The sequence below is a fragment of the Lepidochelys kempii genome, chromosome 9, assembly GCF_965140265.1.
Source record: "Lepidochelys kempii isolate rLepKem1 chromosome 9, rLepKem1.hap2, whole genome shotgun sequence".
Taxonomy (NCBI): Eukaryota; Metazoa; Chordata; order Testudines; family Cheloniidae; genus Lepidochelys; species Lepidochelys kempii.
The window spans coordinates 8,389,726-8,414,069 of NC_133264.1; the positions used below are offsets into that span (position 1 = coordinate 8,389,726).

The 24,344-nt window shown below is 63.3% G+C and overlaps 1 protein-coding gene across 2 annotated transcripts; it reads right to left on the bottom strand.

Moving 5' to 3' along the window:
* Positions 1 to 1,248: 1,248 nt before the first annotated feature.
* CHRD (chordin) lies at positions 1,249 to 22,493 on the bottom strand. 2 transcript variants are annotated; one of them, XM_073359226.1, is made up of 23 exons: positions 22,022 to 22,493; positions 21,118 to 21,221; positions 19,808 to 19,931; positions 18,218 to 18,364; positions 17,825 to 17,942; positions 15,650 to 15,746; positions 15,237 to 15,378; positions 14,829 to 14,969; positions 14,526 to 14,608; positions 14,281 to 14,428; positions 13,855 to 13,961; positions 12,916 to 13,032; positions 9,780 to 9,936; positions 9,353 to 9,585; positions 8,957 to 9,070; positions 6,264 to 6,464; positions 5,134 to 5,227; positions 4,782 to 4,838; positions 4,547 to 4,650; positions 4,075 to 4,177; positions 2,972 to 3,126; positions 2,579 to 2,672; positions 1,249 to 2,124 (listed from the first exon to the last, which is right to left on the bottom strand). In XM_073359226.1, the coding sequence occupies exons 1-23, from the start codon at positions 22,155 to 22,157 to the stop codon at positions 2,066 to 2,068; spliced, it is 2,835 nt and encodes a 944-aa protein (XP_073215327.1). In that variant the 5' UTR covers positions 22,158 to 22,493; the 3' UTR covers positions 1,249 to 2,065. The 2 variants fall into 2 exon arrangements, with proteins under 2 accessions (XP_073215327.1, XP_073215326.1); XM_073359225.1 differs by having other exon boundaries at positions 19,808 to 19,934.
* Positions 22,494 to 24,344: the final 1,851 nt, after the last annotated feature.

Sequence of the window (24,344 nt, forward strand, 5' to 3'; positions counted from 1 at the left end):
GGGTGCCAGCCCAAGTTAACTCTGCAGCGAGGACCTACCCCACCGCCACAGGCTGCGGCCACACGTAACCCTGCACCTACAAAGCTCAGCCCTGTGCTGGGCCTTGGTGGGAGAGCTGGGGGCTGACTGCAGGGCCGGCCACCCGCCTCCTTCACAGCAGCTGCAAGGACTGAGACCACCCCGTCTCCAGCCCTGTCCAGCCGAGGATCTCAAAGCACCTTACAAGGGTGGGGAGGATCATCGTCCCCATTTCAAAGATGGGGAAACTGAGTCACAGAGTAGGAGGGACTTGCCCAGGATCACTCAAGTCAGTGGCAGAGCCAGGGAGAGATCCCTGCCTCCCTCCCATGAGCCAGGAAGCAGCAGGGTCCACGCTGGGAAGTGAGACCCAATCACAGGCTGGCAAGATTGGAGAATGCAGGGGGTGGGGTGGGAACAGGCAGCGTTCTCCAGGAGGGACAGGGACCCCTGCCAACCCCACCTAATCCACACAGGGAGGAGCAGGCCAGTGTACTCCAGCCAGCCCATCTACCTGTGCTGTGAGCCTGTCTGTATCTCTGCTCCCACTCAGCCCTCCATGCCTGGTCTCCCCAGCCCTGCCTCCCTCCCCGGCCGTTCTTCTGCCCCCGCCCCGCCTGTCTCTCCCCCTCGCCCAGTGTTTCAGGAGTACTCAGGCCCAGCTTCATGGAGCAGCATCTCTCCCTTATTTACCCTCAGAGCCTTCCCCTGGCTCGGAGGGACAATTGCTTTCTCACTGCAGCTGCTCCCTGCCTTGCCCTTTTCTGCCTGCTGCCCGGGCTGGGAGAGCTGCCCTGCCATCCAGACCCCAGCAAAGCATGGGAGCCCCTGGTCTAGAACTTCCCCTGCATGGAGCCCAGCCCCGCGGCTGTCCAGTGACCCCAGCCAGGGGGTGAGATTCCTTCCCCACCGGCCCAAGCTCCCTCCTTTGGGTCTTCAAAACAGAGCCCGGAGGCACCCATTCCTCAAGGCAAATCCCACCTCAGTGCCACCAGGGGGTGCTCTAATCCCATCAGTGCTAAGCCTGAGGGAGGGGGAACAGCAGAGATCTTGGGCAGTGGAGAGTGCTGGATGGAGAGGGGGTGGGGGCTGTCTCAGGCAGAGGGGTGCTAATCCCAGGTGAGGGCAGGAGGGCAGGACATGCGTGTGGCCGGTCGCAGCAGTGCTCTGGCTCCACGCTGACGGTGCCTCCCAGCAGGGGGCAGCAATGAGAGGCAGAGCCGCAGTGGGGCAGGTTCATTTGTTTTTAATAAATACACAATCTCCCCAAATTCATTTGTCTGCGCAGGGCGGGGAGGGCCGGGGCCCCGCCCTGAGCGAGGCAGGGAGGGGCCCGCCCTGAGCAGACTAAATTATTGAAGATTAATTTGTCTGCTCAAGACGGACAGGCCCTCCTAGAACCATAAATTACACGACAAACCCAGACAAAGAACAAGCAGAGAGAGGAGAGGGCGGAGGGACAGGGAGATTTTACACTATGTACAAGCCAGGCGTGGGCCATGCCCAGGGAGCCCAGCTGGGACAGGACGCAGGGCTGCACGGCCACAGGTATTGATGGAGAGGCTCACCTGGGCCCCCATCCCCGCAGTGGCCGTGTGCCTCCCCAGAGGGAGAGTGGGTTTGGGGGCACAGGGAGGACAGCACGCCAGGATCCTCAGCCTCCCAATGGGATCAGGGTGGAGGCCCACACTATCACGGAGCGGGGCTGTTGCCATGTGCAGCGCAGTCTCTGCCCAGTGTCATTCCCTGGGGGGCCCAGCTTTGCAGCAGAGCCAGCCAGCCCCCTCAGGGCAGAGGCAGGGGCCCGGGGCTCTCCCCAGAGCAGCGGCTCAGGCCTGGGTGGAAGCAGAAGGCTGAATCTGTCATGTTACACAAACCAAAGAAACAAAACTAGTCTAGGGCTGGCCGGGGGATTGGCCTGGGCCACGCACCCCAGCTTCCCCGCAGCCAGCAGGGAGCAGTGCCCTGGGCTGGGGCAGCACAGTTCTTGGTCATGCGACTGGGCGGCTGCTCCAGACCGGCTCCTCCTCCTCCCACTGGTGTCCAGCTAGCGGCTCCAGGCCTCTGGGGTGTCAGCTCTGAGCTTCTCCTGGGCTTCTTCTGGGGCTGCGGAACAGAGGCAGAACCACTGAGCAGGGTTCGAGACAGCGAGCAGGGGGCTCGCCCAGTCCTAGCTCTGCCCTTGGCAAGCATCCGGGCTGAGCTCTGCTCGGGCCAGGCCCCAGCGGGACCCTGCAGTGAGGCTAATCTCGGCCCATGGCTGGGCTGAAGTGGCCAAGCTTGTACTCGTGAGGCCACTGGCCCGGGGAGGAGTCTGGGCAGACCTGGAGATCCCTCAGCAGCCGTGGAACCTGTTCCTGGGAAGGGAGGCGCCTTTGATACCTTGGGACGTGGCGACTCGGGGCCCACCCTCCCGGATCAGGGCCCACCGACCCGGCGCCAAGTGGATCAGGCACGCAGGAGCCATTGGAGAACACTGATCCCCAAGCTGTGCACAAGTGCTGCGAGGAGGGCAGGGGAACAGACCGGGGATGGACAGACAGGCCTGCCCGACACTCACCCCGGCACCGGGCGCAACAGCGGGTCTCCTTCTTGGCATGACCGGAGCAGGAAGCGGGGGAACATTCCTGGCGCTGGCAATGGGTCTCCCCGGACTGCAGGGGAGGAGAAGGGAGTTAGACAGGGGCCCGGTGGGCCTGGGAAGAAAACCAGGGGCCTGGCCGGGTGGGGGTGTGGCCAGGAGGCCTGGCCAGGTTGGAGAGCAGGGGAGGAGGGCACAGGGGGCCTGGCTGCCCATAGGTCAGTGCCCAGAAAGCCTGTTATCCAGCCTCTGATGGCAGAACTCCCTGCCCCCTTCACAGCATGGGGCCTCTGGTTCCCCCAAGGGCTCAGAGAGGCTGTTCCTGGGCTTGTGTCCATGCAGCGATCCCGGGGGGCGAGCCCAGGCACTCACCACACACCAGCAGGTGATGCACTTCATCTCCCCGAAGGGGGGCACCGTGGGGTGCCAGCTCTCATTGTTCATGTACCACTGACGCCCAAACCGGCAGGCCCGGGGTCCGTCTGCCTGCATCACGTCCGCCAGCTCGGGGGGGCTCTTCTCCGGAGCTGCGGGGAGCAGAAACACAGGCAATGCCCTGCCTTCGTGTGGCGGAGCGGGTGTCCGCCGTGCCCCCCGGAGATGCCTCCTCGCCCCCCAAGGCGGCGTGCCCTGCACGGGGTGGAGCAGGAGACAGAGCTTCCCCAGACTCGGCAGAACGGGGCCGCAGAGTCCGGAGGCCGGCAAGGGGGAGCAGGGATCCGATCAGAGCGGGGGCCCATCTAACCTGGCCTCCTGCCTCGAAGAAGGGGTAAGACTTCCCCCTAGTGGGCAATCATGGAATAACCACCCCGAAGTTTCTTCCCAGCTGGCTCCCCAGGAGTGTGTGGCTGGCAGGAGGAGGAAGCAGCCAGCCCACATGGGTGGGTGCAGGAGAATGGCGGGCTGGGACCACAGATCCTCCAAGCGGACTGGCCTGCCCAAGGGGCCGAGGATGCCAAGCCTGAGATGGGGATGGAGCCGCAGCCTGGGGCAGCTGAGCATCATGGGAGCGAGAAGGGCGGCCCACCCTGCCCTGCACTAGAAGCCTTACGTGAAACCCTCGGGCAGCGGGTTCAAATCCAGTCCAAGCTGATGGTGCTGGCTGAAATGAGCTGGATGCTCTCAGCCCAGACCCTAGGTGCTCGCACTGACCACCGCCCCACAGCCAACGGGTCATGGGGCGCAAGCACCCTTCACTCCACCCCTTCCCCACTCCCCGGCGTGGGGCTAGGCCCATTGCTCCTGTGGGAGCATCAGGGACTCCCGCTCTGGGTCCGGGCAGTAATCTAAGCCAGCTGGAGGAGGGGGGGCCTGTGCAGCACCCAACATGATGCGGCCCCCAATCTCATCCAGGGCGTGGGATGTTTGTGCATCCATGCCAGGCCTGGCAGAGCGGGGCCCTGACTGCAGCTGGGCGCCCTGGGCACGGCGGCGAGGCAGACCATGGCCACGCATGGTCCGGCTGGAGGACGCACCTGGGCACTGCTTGCAGCAGTCGGACGGGCTGACTCGGATGGGGTTGCTGCAGGTCAGGCGCGGGCACTGGACCTTCTCACAGTGCACTTCACCCGTCGCGCCCTGAACGGAGAGAGGATGGGGTGGGCTGAGACCACATGACACCAGGAACCCTTCACCAGGGGGCCAGAATCCCAGGGTCAGGAGCCAGAACCCAGCTCTCAAGGGGCTGGGAGGAAACCCAAGGGGAAAGGGAATTGCTGGGGGCCCCTCACTGACTGGGGGCACATTCTCTCCCATCACTGGGCTCTCACCTGCCCCATGGATCCCATCCCTGGAGCACTCCTCCATGGCACACCCAGCCCCAGGCCTCTTCTCTTGTCCTGCAGGAGGGGGCCCAGGTTCAGCTGAAACACAGGGCCATGCCAGGAGGAGCCATGCCAGCGCTGGGCCCACAGGGCTGCCCCTCCCTGGACAAGGGCTCCACGGTACCTTGCAGGTGCAGATGGCGCATTTGATCAGGCCAAAGGGGGGGACCACAGGGTGCCACCGGGTGCCAGTTCCTCGCCATGTCTTGTCGCCGTCGAAGTAGCAGCCTGGGGTAGCCGATGGGGAAAGCGTTAGAGATCCGGAGCCAGGCGGGGCAGAGGGGCCCAGAGAGAGCCCTGCCTCCCGGGTCGGGTCAGGGCTTACTGCCCGCCCTCCCCTCCTGCCGGGCAGAACTCACCCTCGCTGCTGTCCCGGGCCTTCTCCGCTCTCAGCTCTTCCTGGCTTGCCTTCCTCTCTGTCCAAACAAGAGGAATCCGTGAGGGACAGACACACGGACGCTGGCTGGGCCGGGCGCTCTGCCACAGCTGGGCCAGCTGCCTGGCACTGCCAGCCCCTTGCTGGGGATACACAGATGCCTCCAGAAGAGCTGCACCCTCCTCCCAGCTCCCCCTTCAGCCCAACACACCGCTTCAAGGCAGACTGCCCCTTCTGGGACCCCCTGAACATCTTCCTGGGCCCTGTGTCACAGGGTATAGCCCCCTCCTCACCCCCACGGCCCTCCCCTCTGTCAGCAGCCCCCAGCCCAGTACCTTCACAGACTGGGCAGCACCGGTCCTCTAGGTGAACCTGCTGGGTGCAGTTCAGGGGCTGGCAGAGGATCGGGTCGCAGATCACCGTACGCTTCTGCAGGAGGGGAGGGGCGGGGCGGGGGGGGGGAAATCACACATCTCATTAGACACCGCCCAGCAGAGGGCATCTGGTGCCTTTGTAACCCCAGGGAACTTGGGATGTGGATCAGCAGCAGGGGGAAGCTAGGGGTTGGCAGTCACCCCAAACCCAAGGGAGGGGGCACAGCCCTGGGGTTGAATCCGTGCTGCAGAGATGGACAAGCCGTAGACAGAGCCCACCTGCTCCCCGGGAGCCAGGCTAGAACCCTGGGCTTACAGCGCCAAAGCTGCAGGCTCAGCCCTGTGCTCTCCCTCGAGGCAGCAGCAGCCGGTGATCGCTTATCCTCTCTAGAAGCAGGCTGTCAGTGGCTACAGTGGCACATGCAGGTGCAAAGCCAGTTACACACTCAACCCAGAAGGGATCCCCCCCCCCCCAAGGCCTGAAGCAGCAGCCCTGCCCTGGGAGCCTACTCTGCCCACAAGCAGCCCACCCGGGGCTGCCGGGAAAGAAACGCCAGGCTCCACATGGGACGTGTCTCCCTGGCCCACAGCCCCTGAGCAGGGGCAGCCCAGGACCAGAGAGCTTGAGGTCCCTGCTCCCCATCCTCCCCAGGGGCCTATCTCCGGAGGGGAAGGAGCAAGAAGTGACAGGGGTGCAGGAGTTCAAGAGGCAGCTGGATGGGTGCAGCTTTACGGTGGGCTGGATGGAGAAAGGTGCCAGCTGGGGGGGAGTGCCTGGGGGGTGGAGGGTGACAAGGAGCTGGCAGACAGAAGGACCCAGCTCAGCTGGTGGAAGCCTGGCACACCAGGGCAGCTGCCAGCATTAGGGTGGGGATGGGGGTGCGTGTGGGGGGAGGCTGACTGAGAGGCCGGCCCCTCACTCCCACCCTGGGGGTGGCTGCAGTGACCAGGGGAAGGCAGGCACCCCTCCTGGCTCCTTGGTCTTAAGGAGCTAAATGCAGACCAATGCTGTGCCCAGCCCCACGGACTAGGTCAGAAGCCATGGCAGGTGCCAGGGTGCGGCAGCAGCCTCGGGGATCCCTTGCACCCACCTGGCAGCTGCAGAGGGAGCACTTCCTGTCGTAGGCAGGGGCCCAACGAGAGCCGTGTGCTCGATGCTGCCCCTCAAAGAAGCAGGAGTTGGGGTCTTTCTTCAGTTGCTCGGGGTCCTTGGGCTTGGGCTCTTCTAGGAGCTCATCCTCTTCAGGGGCCAGCCGGACACCCCCCGACTCGCACTGGTTGGGAATGTGCACCTGGCAGGGAAAGGGCACCAGCGGGTAAGGGGCAGGGCTGCAGGAGGTGGGGGGTTATCAGCCAGGGCCTGGCCCAGAAAGTACATATGAACGGCCAGGTTGGGTCAGACCAATGGTCCATCTAGCCCAGTGTCTTGTCTTCTGCCAAGCGCCGGTGCCAGGTGCTGCACAGGGAATGAATGGAACAGGCAATCAAGTGATCCAGCCCCTGTTGTCCACTCCCAGCTTCTGGCAGTCAGAGGCTAGGGACACCCAGAACATGGGGTTGCATCCCTGCCCATCCTGGCTAATTGCCATTGATGGACCCATCCTCAGTGAACTTATCTAATTTTTTTTTTTAAACCCTGTTATAGTTTTGGCCTTCACAACATCCCTTGGCAAGGAGTTCCACAGGTTGCCTGTGTGTTGTGTGAAGAAATACTTCCTTTTGTTTGATTTAAACCTGCTGCCTCTTAATTTCATTGGGTGTCTCCTGACTCTTGTGTTATGTGAAGGAATAAATAACACTTCCCTATTCACTTTCTCCACACCCGTCATGGTTTTATAGACCTGTGTCATATCCCCCACAAGTCGTCTTTTTCCAGCCAGACAATCCAAAAATTTTTTTAATCTCTCCTCACACAGAAGCTGTTCCAAACCCCTAATCATTTTGGTTGCCCTTCTGCGTATCTTTTCCAACACGAATATCTCTTTGCTGAGAGGGGGCGCCCAGAGCTGCCCGCAGGATTCGAGGGGTGGGCACACCAGGGGTTTATATAGGGGCACTGGGATATTGTCTATCTTGTTCTATCTCCCTTTCCTAATGGTTCGGAACGTTCTTTAACCTACGCAAAGGTGGCGCTGCTGAGCCAGGCCTGCAAGGGACAAACTCGCCCTGCTGCCTTCCACCCCGAGCTGCTGCCAGTCTCGGTCCCCCTCGCCCCATGCGCTGCCCCTGCCGGATAGCGCTGGGGCTGCCAGCCAATCCCGCCTGCATCCCAGAGCGCTGCCCCCTGCAGGATACTCTGGCCTGCAGCTGGACAGCGCAGCTTGCACCTGCCCCATCTCCCCGTGGCCAGGGAAGCCCCCTACTTCCCCTCCCTGCTGTTGGGAGAAGAGGATTGAGGAGAATGGAGGAATTAATGCAAGTTTTCTTTAAAGAATAAACTTCCTTTCCAGCTCTAGCCCTGGCACCCAAGCAGCGGCCAGCCCTGCTACATGGTGCCAGCCAGAGCAGTGCCAGGGGATGCCAGGCAGCAGCTGCTCCTGTTCCTGCACGGTCAAGCCCCTTCCCTGGGGAAGCAAGGCTCCCGGGGTCTCCGGGGCAGCCAAGACACAAACATGCTGCAGCTGATGAATAGCAAAGAGGCAGCTGGAGGCGTCCCAGCCAAACATAGCTTCTGGGAAAGCCGCCGGGGCTCCGGGCCCAGCCAGGGAGCGGATGCTGCTCTGTCTGCAAATATCCCCTCCCGCTGGTTTTTCCATCCTGGGAGCCAGTGGAGTTAGCACCCGGGAATACCAGGGGCAGGGCTGGTGCCAGGGACAGGCACCGCTGGCCCAACACAGCAGCTTCTGAGCCCGGGGCCCTGAACCTGGACGAGGGGGTCAGCTGGAGGAGCAGGGGAGCAGAGGGGCCGATGGGGAGAGACGGAGTCAGGCTGCTCCTTCCACTCCAGCTAGCCTTTGCCTTCTCCTGCAGGGGTTGGGCAGAGGGCAGGGCAGGAAGGGCATTAACTCTCTGCTTTCTGGCTTGGCCCACACCCCCTCTGGGAGCATTGATAAGGACGGGGCATCCTGAACCGCTGTCGGGAGGGAGACCTATGCTCTGGTTGGCCTAATCCTTGCAGGGGGGCAGCATGTCCCGAGTTTCCAAACGTCAGCTGAGCCGGCTCGGAGAGGGATGGGCTAACGCGTGTCTTTCCATCTCCTCCGGTCTGGCTCAGGCTGCGAGCGACAGAGTTTGGGCTCGTCCCAGTCCCTACGGCACAGCAGTGCCCAGCACGGTCCCTGCACAATTTGGTACCATCGGCGGTGGCTGCTCGGCAGGGGCCTGGGATGGCAGGGGGCTGCAGGTCAGGAGCGAGGCATCGGCCCCAGAGAACTCTGCATGCAGTGCTGGGCGGCCCATTGCCCCAAAGTGGCAAAGAAAGGGCAGGGAGCTGGTACCAGAGGAGCCTGCAGCGACACGCACTCTTGGGAGGGTGGATGCACGGGCTAGCAGGGACGCTGGGCGCTCCTTGCTCCTGTCCGAGGGATGCGGAGCGGTTTCACAGCCCGGAGCAGGGTGGCTAGTGCTGGGGTCCCCCTCTCCTGGGCACCCGGGTGGAGCAGGCCCAGCAGCACAGCGCCCCCAGCCCGCTGCCGGGGGCGGGGGGGTCGCTGGCCCTGGCAGGCTGCGACCAATCCGGGCTGAGTCAGCCTTTGGCAGGGCCTGGCGCCTGGCTGGGTCTGGGACTCCCGCAGCGGCTGCCCAGGGAGCGGAAAGCCGGAGGGGGTGAGTCAGTGGCACCTACCCTCCCCCGCATCTCCCCGCGGGGGTTGACTTTGGTGCTGACTTGCAGGAAGGCCGTGCCCTGGGCCAGGTGGTGCCGTAGCTCTGCGTCCAGGTCCTTCACCACGCCCTGGGCCTAGGCACAGAGGAGGGGGGCATTAGCGGGGCCCGTCTGCTCCCCTGCCCCGGAGCCAGGGCCAGCACAGAACTGCCGAGGTTATAGGGGGCACCGTGCTCTGGGGCGGCGCTGCTCCGAGAGCCCGGTACCCCCAGCCCCTCCCGCCAAGGGTCCCCCCTTTCTCCCCAGCCCCTCTTCCCCCCCACAAGGGCCCCATCACCCCTCTCCAGCCACAGACCCCCCCCAGCCCCTCCCCCAAGGACCCCCTTCCCCCGGCACACCGCCCCGCAGGCCCATCACCTCGGTGCCGTAGAAGCCTTTGAGGAGCCGGGTGTGCTCATGGCCGCGCTCGCCCAGCTCGGCGACGCCGTGCAGGTGGGCGCTGATGGCGACGTCGTCCGACTTGCCGAGCCCGCCCACCACGATCTCGTAGTGTAGGTGGCAGTGTTCGTCCAGGGAGACCCAGGCGTGTCCCGCCGAGCCGGTCCGCACAGGGGGAGACACCAGCTGGCCAGCCAGGGGGATGGGCAGTTCTGGGCACAAGGGGCACGGGTCAGACACGTGCTTCCAGCTATGCCAGCAAAAGGTGTCACCCGCCCACTCTGCAGTCCCTGGGGCCAGCCCCTGGGGTCCCTGACCTACAGAGACCCACCCACCTCATGCCCTCCAGCCCAGTGGGGCTGGCAGCCGGGTGAGGGGAAACAGGACGCCACCCAGCAGCAGGTACCTGAATATCGTGCCAGGAGGCCGCTGTACAGCAGGGAGCTGATCTGTCCCCGCACTTCCCCCTCCTCAAAGTCCTTGGTGGCCACGTTGAGGAAGAGCTCGCTCTGCAGTAACATGTGGGTGTCCCGGGCGTTCATGTGCTGCCAGGTCCCGCTGGCCTGGCCAGGGTGCGGGGAGAGAGGTTAATGAGCTTGCTGGGGGAGCCGGGGAGAGAGACTATCACTTACTTTCAGAAGCAGCCACACAGAGGGGGACAGAGCACCACGCTAAGTGGGAGTGGCCTACCCGGCCACACAACCCTGACAAAATGCACCTCCCATCCTCCTCCAGGGGTTGTGCCACTATGGGTAACAGTCTACTACTGCTACCAGGTAATGGAGTTACTCTTTTAGCTCAAGTGATTGATATCTGTACTGTGGTGCTGAAGGTCCCAGGTTCAAACCCTCCGCTGAGGCAGGGGTATTACCCCCCTGCCCATACATACTGAAACAGCATGGGCCTTGCCCCAGAGATCTTATGTGGGGCTGGAGAAAGGGGTCGGACATATAACATGCTGAACTAGCCACAGCCAGATGACACTATCTTCTCATAACAGTACAGAGGGAGTGAGATGGGGCTAGTTAAATATACAGAGACTGGCCCCCAAATCTCTTCCAATCCACCCACTTTGCCTTCCTAGCATGGCATCTGCCCCTTCCACATCCCAGCCGCATGATCAGCAGAGGCAGATTTAATGCCCGTTTGCAGAGGGGGATGGAGAAGAAGGGGCTCCACAATCACTATTGATCTCACGTGAAAGGTGCACAGCCACTGCAGGGCGACGAGCGGACGACACGAACTCAGTGGGCTGCCCCACCTGGCATCCTGTGCTCAGCTCTGTGCCCCTCATCTCCCAGCGGAGAGCAGGGTTCAGAGACCGGCGACAATGTCTCAGCAGCCTGGCTGGGAATTCCCGTCTGGAGAGGGGCTGAGACGTCTGGGACAGTTTAGAGAAGAGATGTGATAAAGGGCTACAAGCGGATGGCAGAGGGGGACAGTAAACCCTCCCCTCATACAAGGGTGAGGGGACGCTCGTTAAATCTAAGAGACAAGTTCTAACACTGACCCAAGGGAACAGGATTGTCCTAGGCATGTGATAAACCTTGTGGCAATGAGTCCCCCAGGCATCACTGAAGCCAAGAACTCATTAGGATTCAGACCAGGAGGTGGGTAATGAGAACATCTCCAGCTAAATTAGAGCGGGAGAAACACTTGCTAGGCGGGATATAAATCCTCAGGCTTCAGGGCATAAGGGCTGGCTGCCTGGGGTCAGGAAGGAAAGTGCCCTGTGGGTAAGTTATTCCATAATTGCCCGCTAGGGCATTTTTCACTCCTTAGTCTGGCACTGGCAATTGTCTGAGCTAGGCGGGCCTCTGATCTGATCCAGCAATTCCTATCAAATCAGGAAGGGAGCAGGAGCCAAAGGGGAACATGCAGCGTGAGATTCCACCTGGACACATGCAGGCCAGGGAGTAGCCTCTACAGAGCTGGCAGGAAAGCCAGCAGGGGCAGGGAGGGCAAGAAAGGGCTTTGGAATCTAGTTAGAGAGGAAATGGGTCTATTCCGATGGGAGGAGAAAGGGGGAAAACGGAGGCCGATCTACACAGCCCTGGGGGAAGGAGCGGCTCAAAAACAGCACAAAAAAGGATCAGCGAGAAGAGGCTGGAGGAATGAGCAAAGCAACAGATCAAAGGTGACAGACGTCAGGGGTGATTCTGCAGGGCCCTAACCCAGGACAAGTGCCAGGTGGGTGTGAGACGCTGTCACTCCGCTCTAGTGTTGGGTATTGCGCACCCCCTGTGCCATGGTGGAGCACCGGGCCTGGAATACACACATCTCCGGACTGGACAGTACCCCAAACTGCCCCAGGGCTCTTGGGGTTTGGATCAGCCCCTCTCCAGCCTGGGACTGCCCCCCCCCCAGTATTTGCCACATGGATTTTGCCTGCAATCTCTTTAAGCTCCTCCTCAAGGGAGGTGCCAGCTGCAGCCAGGGCCAGGTTGCCCAAGGAGTCTTGGCTGTGCCTTTTCTCCGCGGGTTTATTCCCAAGGCCTTTGCCCTGGTGATCGGGGCCCAAAGGGCCTAGCTGGATCTGGCTTGTTCTGGCTGACTGGTAGTGGGGGGCAGGTGGTGGAGGTAAGTAGCATGGGGGTTCTGGAAAGGAAAACTCCGCTCTCCCCTGCTCACATACCCAGAGCCCCCATGACTTCATGGAGAGCTGGCAGAGGGCAAGAGGGGGCCCAGGCTGCTGTGGCAGCACTAGATTGGCGTGGGTAGGAGAGCTGTCACCGGGACGGACCAGGGAAGCCATGTGGCTCAATGCCGCATGCAGAGGGGACGCAGTTACTGGGCAGCGCAGGGACACTGCTGAGGAGAAGGGAGGCCCTGGCCAGTGAAACACCCCAAATCCCTGAATCGGGGGCAGAACAGACACCAGCCATAGTGGGAGGGCTAGAGACAGCACAGGGGGAGGATAGGGCCGCGGGGGACGCCAGAGAATGGAGTCATTGTGACATGAGCCAGGAACCAGAGCCCTGCTTGAGAACAAACCCCCAGGACCTGCCTCTCTCCAGCAGCCTAGCTTAGCACCAGCTATCCCCCTTGGATCAGGGCCTCCTGGTCCAGAGAGCATCCAGTGGGCAAGCTGGAGAAGGAAAGATCCAGACCCCAGCCCTGGGATCCTGACCAGCCGAGGGAGCGGGCAGCACATCAGACAGAAGCTTGCCATGAGGCACAGCCCCCTCAGTGGCCAGTGTGATTTGGGGGTGACAGATGCAGGAGTCTGGGAGTACAGAGCGCAGAGCGGGGAGAGGGTCTTTCAGCCGGACACAGCTGTCCCGGGCCCTGTTCCCAGGCAAACAGAAGGGACCGGAGAGAGGAGCCACCCAGGCGAGCTGGAGGGAGATCCAGAGGACGAGGCACGGGTCCACATCCAGGGGCTCTCAGCCAGTGCACCAGGATCTGGTCCGTTAGACTGGACAACGGCTGGAGGGGATGGCCCCACACTGCCCCCACAATCATCCTCCAGGGGAGGGGTCTATCCAGGGCCCCCTGGATGCTTATCCACCCCCAGTGTCTACCCCCGGCAGGGCGCTCACCAGCCCCTCCCTGTAGCTGGGCGTCATGTCAAGCAGGATGTTGCGTTTGTTCTTCCTCCGCGGCTTGGTCTCCAGGGTGACACTGGTGACTTCACTCGCCATCCCTGCTACCTGGACCTGCGGGGAGGCACGGGGGCAGCACGTTAGCAAAGCTCCCCGGGAAAAATCAACCCAGCTGCACCCGTGGGTGTGGAGAGGGGGTGCGGTGGTCCGTCCACCCATCATTATCGCCACTCAGCACTGTGCGTTCACAGCACTGCGGACGTTACCCGCATTAACCCGGCAGCCCTTCTGCAGGGGCAGGGCCACTAGCCCCATTTCACAGGTGGGAAACCAAAATTCAGGACAGGGAAGGGAAGGGTCGTGATGTGCAGGCTCCCCGCCAGCCCCAGCCACACCCTCCCTCCCCTCCCAGGGCTGGAAACAGAACCCAAGAGACCCGACTCCATGTTCCAATGGCAGGTCTGCCTGGGGTTCCCAGCCTGCAGAGCGGGGATCACAGCTCCCAGGGGCACATGGACAGGTGTGTGTGTGTGTCCGACTTTTCCTTTTCCCTGGGAGTGCTCAGCTCCCCACTCCCCCAAGGACCTGCTTTTATACCGCTTCTTCCCCCTCCCCACCCCCCGAGGTTCCCGCCCACCCGCCACTCTCCACTCTCCCCCAAGTCCCTCCCTGAGCCGCCAAACAGCTGTTGGGCATCAGCGATGGTGCCCCTGATGAGCAGGGGTGGAGAACAGCTGTGGCCAGTGGGCGCTGAGCACCCACTATTTCCCCCCCCCCCGTGGGTACTCCTGGAGCACCCATGGAGTTAGTGTCTATGCCCTCCCTGCTGGGTCCCAGTGTGGAAAGGGTTGAGGATCAAGGTGCTCATGTAGGTTTCTCCAAACACTCACAAGTGTAGCCCCAACCCCATGTTGCCCCTGCACCGACCCTCCCTACCTGGTACTCCAGCGTCCCGTTCTCATGGAGCATCAGCTTGGCAGACCCCACAGCTCCTGTCTTGGTTGGCAACAGGGCATCTCCTCCGCACAGCACGCTCTGGATGGCTGTAATCAAGAGGGGCCACAGGGCTCTCAGGCATGGCATCCAGAGCCACCCTGTGCCCCGGGTGGCCGCACGGCCAGACACCACAACACCATGTGCTAACCTGGACCTCGGGCTGCCCCCAAGGGAGCCAGGGCCGATGGGCCACCCTTCCCTTCCGGGGGCCTCCTGGGGGGTGGAAGGCTCCGCCCTTTCCTAGGAGGCCCCGCCCTCTGACACTCCCATTCCAGCACCCCATGCACCCCAGCGGACCCAGCAGTCCGTTTCTTCAGCTCCTATCCTGCTCTAGCGAGGCCCCGACGTCCTCTCCCTGCCACTCACTGTCACAGCTCTTCCTGGCAGTGATGTAGCCGGCGATCTGGCGCAGGTGTCTGCCCTCCGTCTCCGCCGTGATCTTCAGCTGCCCCTGTGCAAGCCACAGCATCTCGCGGCTCGACAGGTCGCTCAGCACCTCCGCGAAGTCTGGGTCCTGCGGAGACAGCCACCGGGAGGAGGGGAAAAGTGCCATGGCTTGGCTTCCAGGGGACAGCGGGGAAGGGGGAACGGGTGGCAAGGGGGCTGCTTACCTGCATTGTGATGTTGGCCCTGACCTCACGCAGCACCCGGTTCTGGTGCAGGATCCGGACCCTAAGTGAGACCCAAGGAAATTCTGCAAAGGCAAAGAGCGTTAGACAGGCTGCCCGCAATGATCCCCTCCACCCCACACCCCCACAATTCCCCCACACCCAGTCCCTCCTCCAGCGACATTACACAGCCCCTGACTGCCCCCACACAGACCCTTCCATCCCAACCCCCTCTGCCCAAGTATGCTCCGCCTGGTGCGAGAGCCCCAAGGCTGCTCCAGGCCTTGCCTCGCTGTCCCCACTTACCTTTGTCTGCCGGCTCCAGCAGCCCCTTGGCCATGAGGATGAAGTGCAAATTGTTCTCGGTGTCACTCAGGGTCAGCATGGCGATGCCCCCCGTGCCCATGTGGGTCGGGTCCACGGAGGTCAGGATGGCGCTGAAGGTCTCTGGGATTTTGAAAGGGTAGAAGGTTGTGAGGGTCAGCCCGGGGTGGGGGATGGGCAGGGGCCCTGGGGACACAGATAACCTGGGCGTGGGGGCAGTGAGACATCGGGCATCCCGAATGGGCTGGCTGGGACTCGGGGCATTGGCTGCCGCGGAGACCCCAGCCAAAGGTACTGCGGCCAGTGGGGGCCCCCCATGCAATGAGGCCCCAGACACCCAGGGCTCTCAGAGCTGCCCCAGGGCAGGGGCAGCGGGAAGGGGACAGTTACCTGCGAAGAGGGCCCGGTGCTTGATGATTGGGCCTTGGATCTCGCCGGCCGGCTGAGCCTTGGTGGCCAGGGAGATGCGGAGCTGCTCAGACTTCAGCAGCCGGATGGAGGGTTTGTGCAGGTTCCGCCACATGCCGCAGATCTGTGGGGAGGGGCAGCTGGTGAGTGGGGAGGGGCGAGGCAGGGCGGGCAGGGCAGCCCGTGCCAGAGCCAAGGGGAGAAAGGGTCAGGAGAGCGCAGTCCCACGGACGCGAGGGAGGGACATCGCTGGCAATGGGGCTGGCCCAGCGGAGGCAGCACGGAGAAAGGAAGCGGCCCCAGGAGGCACAGAGGCCCGTGGGCAAGGGTAACTGCCTCCTGCCGGGCCCAGCCCCGGGGCTGCTGTCTCAGCGGCCCACGGCGGTGCCACTCACCATGCCGTCCTGCAGGGAGACGCTCTTCTGCACGGGGTGCTCAAACAGGACGTTGCCCTCGGGGTCGGTGAAGCGGACGCGGCTCGGCGGACCCAGCCTGCGTGGGGGGGAACCGGAGCGGCTGAGCGAGCCAGGGTGGCCAGGCAGAGGGGGTGGGGGGAGGACACACTGGCCCTGCCTGGCCCCCGAAAGCCCTAGCTGTGACTCCCAGAGCTGAGACCCTTCACCCCAACACGAGTCCCAGGGGAGGATCTCCTTTCCAGGGCCTTGTCTGGTTGATCCCTGCCCCATGGAAGGTCACCCAGCTTCCGGGGACTCCCTGACAGCCCCCATGGGGGCCAAAGGGGGTGTGTGCAAATTCTCCCCAGTCTGGGGCATTATAGCGACGGCTACCATAGAAACACATTCATTGATTAAACCGGAGAGTGGGAAGATGGGGCAGATAACCCCCCCAGCTCAGCACCAGGGAGACCGGCTTCTCACTGGCTAGCCACATGCTGTGCCCTGGGGGCTGCCTGGGCCAAGGCCTCTGCAGGGAGGGGATGATCCCTGTCTCAGCGGCACAGACACCGAAGTGCTGGGCAGAGAGGAGAACCGGAGTCGGGAGGAGACATCTCCCCGGGGATCTGAGAATTGGGGCTGAGCCAAACGGGCAGTTTGTGCAAAGCCAGCAGAGAAGCATCAGGCCTGGGCTAGGGGCCATGCAGGGGCATCTCCGTCCTGCAGCTGTATGCAACGAGAGCGTGCGTCCCCCTGGACGGCTGAGCTGGCAGACTGCAGGTGGGGGCTGGAATTGGCTGAACCGGGTTTGTAACCAGGCAGGCTTCTTCTTGCGTATTATTGCGCTGCTCCCCTGAGACTCCAGAGAGCTGGGGCGGGGGACCCAGGGCACCTCCTCCCTCCCCCTGCCCCTCGGTCTGCTATGGGGTTTGGGTGAGCACCACCTACTGGCTCCAGGGTGAGGAGCAGGATGGAGATTGAAGCTTATTATTATCCATTGGGTTATCTGTCCAACAGGGGCCCCAATCCTGAAAGTGTTCCTGCACAGGCAGACCCCCTGCATTGGCACGGAGCCTGCTGATGGCAGAGGGGCACCATGCAGGCAGACCCCAGAGCTCAGGGCAGTGCCCCACTGACTCCAATGGGGTCTGTGCCAGCCAAGGGCTCCTCCAGCACAGAAGCAGTTGCAGGATGAGGACCTGGGATTGTAAACAACTTGGGGCAGGGGCCGGATCCTCTCCCAGGTCTGCCAAGTGCCAGGCACTCCAACGTGGCTAGAAATAATACGCGTTTCGCCTTCTTTGGCTACACTGACTTCGTTTCAAATTAGTCACCACTTCACTATGCAAAGCCCTGGAAAAAGGGGGGGGGGGCTGCAGCATCAGAGTAGCTGAGCTCAGCTCCCTCCTCGCGCGGATCCAGTTGAACCATCAGCGATCCTGAAGGTGGGGAGGGATTGATTGCAGGTCCCTGAGCCAGGCCTGGAGTGGCGGGGGCCTGCTGAAGGCGGTGCTAAGCGCTCCGAGGAGCGTGGAGAAGCAGCTGGGCTCGCCACCATGTGTGTTTGGACCCGGTTTATTGGATCCTTTCCCATTTTCCTGAATTTGTTTTTAATAAAAACCTTGAGGAAAGGAATGTTCCTGCCTGTGACGGAGTCTCTGGAGTCCCAGGGAGGAATTACCGGGGCTGTTCAGCTGTTTCGTAATGATATTAGAGAAATACCAGCTGCCTATCAGACGGGCTCTGAAGGCCTAATAGACAGGAAGCCAGCGAACAGTTAAACCCCAGAGACCGGCTTTGCAATAACCCTTTCTCAGCTGATAAACAAGAGGGACTTGCTACCTGCTTGGGCAGCCTGGCCCAGGGATTGGGCAGCTGGGGCACTGACCTCATCTTGCTCGTGACAGCGGGGTGAGTGGGATGCGAGTGCAGGGACCTCCCCGCACGGGTGCCCACCAACTGCCCAGGGCAGGCATGCAGAAGCAGCCTGGGTGTGCTACAAAACTGCAGACCCCCAGCATGGACACTGGCTGGAGGGCTGGAAATAGACTAGCCCACCCCCCAGTCCCATCTACGATCCTTGTAGACTGCAGACGAGGAGGCTCTGGACTCTTCTGTTCAGCCTCTGGCTGGGAGTTTCCTTGGGGCTGTCCGAGAGCCTGGGGTGGGACTGACCTTTCGTAGTTGATGGAGAAGAGCAGGTAGGAACGCACGAGTGTGAACCTGGCTTTAGCCACGGCGCTGGACAGGGGCAGCCAGGGCTCCGCACCACTGGTCAGCAAGGCCACAAAGTCTGGGGGAGGAAAGTGGAAGGAGATCTTAGTTATTCCTTCAGCTCGGGGCCCTGGGATGTTGGGTTCTGCATGCAGGGGGGAGAATGCAAACTGCCCCCCAAGAGTCCCTTTCTCCACTGACATCGGGGTGGGGAGGGGACTGTGGCTCGCAGTCTCTGGGATTTACTCTTCTAAACTTAGCAAATACTGAATCAAGCCTGCAATACATCCCCAGCCCTCCTGCCCCATCCCAGGCCCATCGCCCCCCAGCCACCGAGGTCAGGCAGAAAACTACCTGTGCGGCTGTCGTCCCGGGTGAGGTCCTCCGAGCTCAGGTAGGAGCGATCATTGTAGCTCTTATGCAAGTCGTCCTCCTTATCCTGGAAATACTCGAAGCTGTCGAAGATGGGCTCAGGCCTCTTCTCCGGGACACTGGGAGAGGCTGAAAGGAGAAGCATTACAACCATTCTTTGCATCTTCAGTGCAAGTGGGGCATGTGGCATAATCCCCATCTCTCCGAGGGGGAAACCGAGGCGCAGAAAAAGAAGGGACTTCCTCCAAAGTGACTCAGCGAGCCTATAGCAGAACCAGGAATGGCGCTCTGCTCCCCTGACCGCCTGTCCCTTCTGCTCAAAGCACTAGCTCACGTGGAACATGGCTTTATACGAGTACCCAGGATCCTGCCCTGGCGAGTGCTTTATGGCAGTTGCGGTGCAGGGGTTTCATAAGAGCTGAAATAAAACCTCAGCACAACACAGTAAATCCCCTCCATGGACAGAGCAGCCTGGGCCCCACAGGAAGCACCAGGGATGCACCTTAATGGCCACCTTGAGGCTTTAGGGTCACGTGCCTCTCCCACCGGAGCGACGGAGGAGGAGGACTCCCCAGACAGCGGTGTTCCCGCTTACAGCTCCCGCGGAGGCCCCCGAGCCCCAGAGGGGCACCGATGTCTCAGGGGCCAGCTCGGATTCCATTCGGCACACGGCACGCCCACACCAGGAGACCAGAACGCCCACGGCACGCCCACACCAGGAGACCAGGAGTGGGGGAGAGGGCACGGTCCCAGAGCCGGGGTCCGTGCCTGCCACCCGGTCCGCAAGAGTGCCTGGTGCCTCTGAGAAAGGGGCCGCAAGCCCCCTAGTGGACAATTATGCAATAACCTTCCCACGAGGGAATTGTCCTCCTAACCCTGCTAACTAGTGGAAGTCTCTTGCCTGGAGGCAGGAGAGTCTGTGCGTCTCTTGTACAGGGTGTAGTTCCAGCCAGGTTTTAGCCCTAGACCCCTCCCCGCAAAGATCAGACCCTCAGATACTACCGTGATGGGCAGTCATATAAAACGCTAGGGCGGAAAAGCGAACAGAACAGAGGGCAACAGAATCATAGCAGTAATAATAACAAAAGGTGCCAACACGAGCACCCCCCCCCGCCGCCTCCCCTTCTTGGTCTGGGCATTGTCTGTTTGGATTGTAAGCGCCTTGGGGCAGGGACATTGCCTTTGATTGGACTCTAAAGCCCCTTATGACGACCCATTCGTGAATGGGTGGAACATCGCCAACTTCACATGCCATCGGTTTCAAAGAGGCGTCAAAGTTTCGAGCACTGTCCTTCCCCGAGCCATTCCCGTCCCCCCAGTCTTTACCACCACTTGTTTCTCTCTTCCCCACTGCTGCCAAACAAACAGGACACTGCCTGCACGAGGGGCCGAGGGGCACCCACTCCACACAACGTCTGTCAGACACACAACGCAAACACTCTGAGCAAACCCCGCTTTCCTCCCATCGCTTTCGGGCCCAGCCACACGCAGCGAGCGAGACCCGTCACACGGGAGCCACGCAATGTGGCTGTGACGTGCAGACGGTCCCAGGAGAAAGGCAGGGCCTCTTACCCTTTGGGCAGGTCTTGCAGCAGTGTCCCGGCAGCAGGACAGACTCACTGCAGGGCAGGGCGGGACAGTCATGTTTAATATTCTTACAGCTGACTTTGCCTGTTGGTTTCCCTCGGCGATTCCTCTGCTGGGATGGAAGACAGAAATATTCTTCACCGTGCCCTCGTGTGGCCTGCTTGGTGAGAGACCCAGCTCCCAGCCCCACAGGGGTGACCCCATTCTCCCCAAGCCCCAGCTTAGCACACCTGCCTGCAAAACTCCTCAGCTCAGCCCCCCCACAAACAGGCCAGTGCCCCCTTCACAGGCACCCCTCTTTTTGCAAAGGTCTCCTGCTGATCCCCTCCAGGCTCGCCCTGCATGCAGTCCCCCCGCACTTCGCCTCTTGGCTGCCTTAGAGCCATTAGCGGTGCTGCTGAGCAGCAGACCCCGTGTACACCAGCCTCGGGTTCCCCCTCCACGGCTGTGCACAGCTGCTTCCCGGCCACAAGTGCCCCCCACTTCCTGGCTGTGTGTCCAGGCCAGGGGGGCCGGGCTCTGGGACCGAGGGCCAAGGCCCCCTTTGCAGCCCCCCTCCCCATTGCAGCTGGAGGAGCAGGGACCAGCCAGGTGTGGGTGCAGGACGCTGCCATGCTGGCGGTTTGCTCTGTGCCTCCTGTTACATGGGCGCAGGGATTCCCAGGAGGGGAGGGGCAGGGGGGGTTGGCAGGGAAAGGCCAGTTCCACGCACAGTCCCGTCCCCTCCCAAATGCCCAGTTCCAGGAGAAACAGGGGGAGGGGGGGGGGCTGCTGAAGGGCTGCAGCAGATGTGTCCTGCTCCTCAGAAAGTGATGGAGGGGGTAGGAGAAAGGAGGGGGAAGGGCCACGGCCCCCCTCTAAACAATTTCCTTTCCTACAGCTCTGTACTGCCCCCAGGACTCTGTACTCCCTGTCCCCGCCCACCCCCCCGCAGAGCTCTGTACTGCCCCCAGGGCTCTGTACTCCCTGTCCCCGCCCACCCCCCCGCAGAGCTCTGTACTGGCCCCCACCCCCAGGGCTCTGTACTGTCCCTGTCCACCACCACCAGAGCTCTGTACTTCCCCTTGCCCCCAGGGCTCTGTACTGCCCCCCACCCGCAGGGCTCTGTACAGCCCCCCGTACTGTACACCCCTAGGGTGGGAGGGGAGGGGAGGGGAGGGGAGGTAGGTGCTCACTGCCTGGGGCTGTGGAGCGCAGCAGCCAAGTGGGCGGAGGCTGGGCTCAGAGGGGAGTGCGGGGCCCAGGGTTCTGGGGGGCCCCCCTAGGTGCTCTGGGAACAGGGGCTCCCCGCTTACCGGCTCGCAGTAGCAGACCACACAGTGCATCACCCCAAAGGGCTCGCCCAGGTCTGGGTGCCAAGTGTCCTCCAGGGCATAGAACCTTCCTCCGAACGAGCAGCCTGCGGACGGGGAGCAACATCCTGAGAGCGGGGCCGGCAACCCAGGGCCCAGCCCTGCCACTCTGCCATCCCCCTGCAGCCAGCCCTGCCAGCCGTGCCCCTCATGCCATTCCCCTATGGCCAGGGCCCCTCCACCCAGCCTGTGCCAACCCTGCGGCCAGGGCACACCCCAGACACCTAGCCCGTGCCACCCCTGCCATCTTGCTTTTCCCAAGGCACCTCATACACCCCCTGCCCATCCCATGCTTGTCTGCCTGCTGCAGCTGGCGCAGGGCAGGTCTCCATCCCCCACTCCACCCAGCCCCTGGTGCCCTCGCCCTGTTGCGGCTGGCACGGGGCAGGGCTGGCTGGGCCAGGGGGCAGGGCTGAGAGGCGATGAGATCCTGCACTGGTGAGAGGTTGCCCGGCCCGGCCCGGCCCGGCCCCTCCCCGCCGCTGTCTCCCGTCCAAGCCGAGCGCACGGGGGGGCGTAAATCCATCAATGCGAACCAGATGGAGGCTGGAGCGGGTAGCTGTGCCAGGGAGGGCAGGAGTCGCTCCGCAGGCCCCGCTCACCCCAGCCTGCCCCCCCCCACAGCCCGGGGCTGGGGAACGTCCCAGCGCAGAGCCCCCGGCGGCCCCTTGCCGCGAAACCGCTGCGCCCCCAAGCCCCCCTGTGCCACCCTGGCAGCCGGGCTCCCCCACCCCGCGCGGGGCTCTCCTGCGCCGCCCGGGGGGCTCCCACCTGCCGCCCCTCCCCGCGAGGCTCCCCACCCCGGGCGGGGTCCCGCCTGCGCCCCCCCCCCACCCCGGGCTCCTACCTGCCGCCCCCTTGGAGGGGAGCGGGTCCTTCTCGGGCTGGATGGGCAGAAGGGGCTTGGGACGGGAGGCTTCGCCCGGCGCGGGGCAGAGGGCGAGGGGCAGCAGCCCGGCCAGCAGCAGCGGCAGGGCGGCCATGGCCAGAGGGGCGCGCAAGGCTGGGGGACCCCGGCGTCCGGCTGCGCAGCGCGGGGCGAGTCAGGGCTCCCAGTGCCCCGGCCCCGGCCCCCGGCAGGTTTTATAGGCTCCGGCACGGGCCGCGCGGAGCGGAGGCATCCTGAGCAAACAAAGGCTCCGCTAATGAGGCGCCGGCAGCGGCCGGCCCGGGGGATTAGAGCCCCCAGCGGGGGTCCGGTTCGCGGCGAGCGCCCGGGGGCCGGAGCGGAATGGGAAGCAGACGCGGGGCCGCGGGGGGCTTGTGGATTGGGCCCGCGGTGCGCGCAGCCCGCCCGGCCGAGCCGCCCAATGGCAGCCGGCCCCCGACGGGGGGGGAGCGGGACGGGGGCAGCCCGGCCCCGCACACGGCCCCCGCGCCGCGGACCCGTCTCTGCCCCAAAGTAACGCCCTGGAGAAGGGATGTGGGGGCACCCCCCATCCCAGTCCCACGCCACCTCATAGCCCGTCTCCCGCCCGGACCCCCACCGCCCCCTGCACCCGCTACCCCGCCCGGACCCCACCTCCTAGCCCGGATCCCCTGTACCCCCCGCCCCACCTCCTAGTCCGGATCCCCTGTACCCCCCGCCCCACCTCCTAGCCCGGATCCCCTGTACCCCCCGTCCCACCTCCTAGCCCGGATCCCCTGTACCCCCCGCCCCACCTCCTAGCCCGGATCCCCTGTACCCCCCGCCCCACCTCCTAGCCCGGATCCCCTGTACCCCCCGCCCCACCTCCTAGCCCGGATCCCCTGTACCCCCCGCCCCACCTCCTAGTCCGGATCCCCTGTACCCCCCGCCCCACCTCCTAGCCCGGATCCCCTGTACCCCCCGTCCCACCTCCTAGCCCGGATCCCCTGTACCCCCCGCCCCACCTCCTAGCCCGGATCCCCTGTACCCCCTCACCCCACCTCATAGCCCGTGCACTGCCCCAGCCCACCTCATAGCCCATATCCCCCTACACCCTGCCTGTATCCCTCTGTACCCCCCACCTCACCTCATAGCTCATGTCCTCTCCACCCTGTCATATCCCCCTGCACCCCGAGTCCTGCCTGGATCCCTACCACCCCACCTAATAGCCTGTAACCCCCCTCACCCCATCTCATAGCCCATATCCCCCCACCTGCACCCCTTCTCCCCACCCGGACCCCCTGCATCCCCACACCCCACCACACTGCCCCTAACCTCCACAGCCCTCCCACTGCACAGCCTGGACACCTTCTATCCCCCCACCTCGCTGCACAGTCCCTTTCCCCCCACAGGCCCCACCCCACTGCACAGCCTGCACCCCCACCCCACCTGTACCCCCTGCACCCCCATGCCCTACTGCCCATACCCCCTGCACTCCTAGCCCACCCGTGTCCCCTGCACCCCCTACCCCACCCGCACCCCACACTACTCATATCCTGCGCACTGCCCGTAACCCCTACACCTCCCACCCCTGCACCTCCTGCACCCCCCTAACCCACTCCCTCTGCCCCTCGCACTCCCTAACCTACTGCCTGTACTCCCTGCATCCCCCCATCTCACTGCACTGTCCATTTCCCCCTGCAGCCTCCACCCCACCTGTACCCCATCACACCTGTACCCCCTGCACCCCAACCCACTGCACACACCATACCCACTGCACCCAGACCCCACCTGTAACCCCTGCACCCCCATTCCCTACTGCCTGTACTCCCTGCATCCCTACCCACATGTACCCCCTGTATCCCCATACTCTACTGCCTGTACCCTTCACACCCCTACCCACCTGTACCCCCTGCACCCCTACCCCACCTGTGCCCCCACCCATACCCTCTGCACCCCCTACCCCACACACCACTGCCCCAGCCACTGCACAGCCCGCCACCCCTGCACCTCCTGCACCCCCCTAACCCACTCCCTCTGCCCCTCGCACTCCCTAACCTACTGCCTGTACTCCCTGCATCCCCCTTCCCACTGCATCACCTGTACCCCCTGCACGGCCCCCAACCCCACCCCTCCGCCTGGACCCCCTGCCCACACCCCAGCTCCCTGCACCCTTTTCCCTATAACCCTCCACCTTCAGCGCCCATAACCCTGCACCCCTGTAGCCTTGAACCTGCCCCCACTGTGCCCCCCAACCCTGCACCTTCCCCCCCGTATCCGCCACCTGGAACGCCTTCCTCCCTCCTCCATAGCCCTTCCCCTC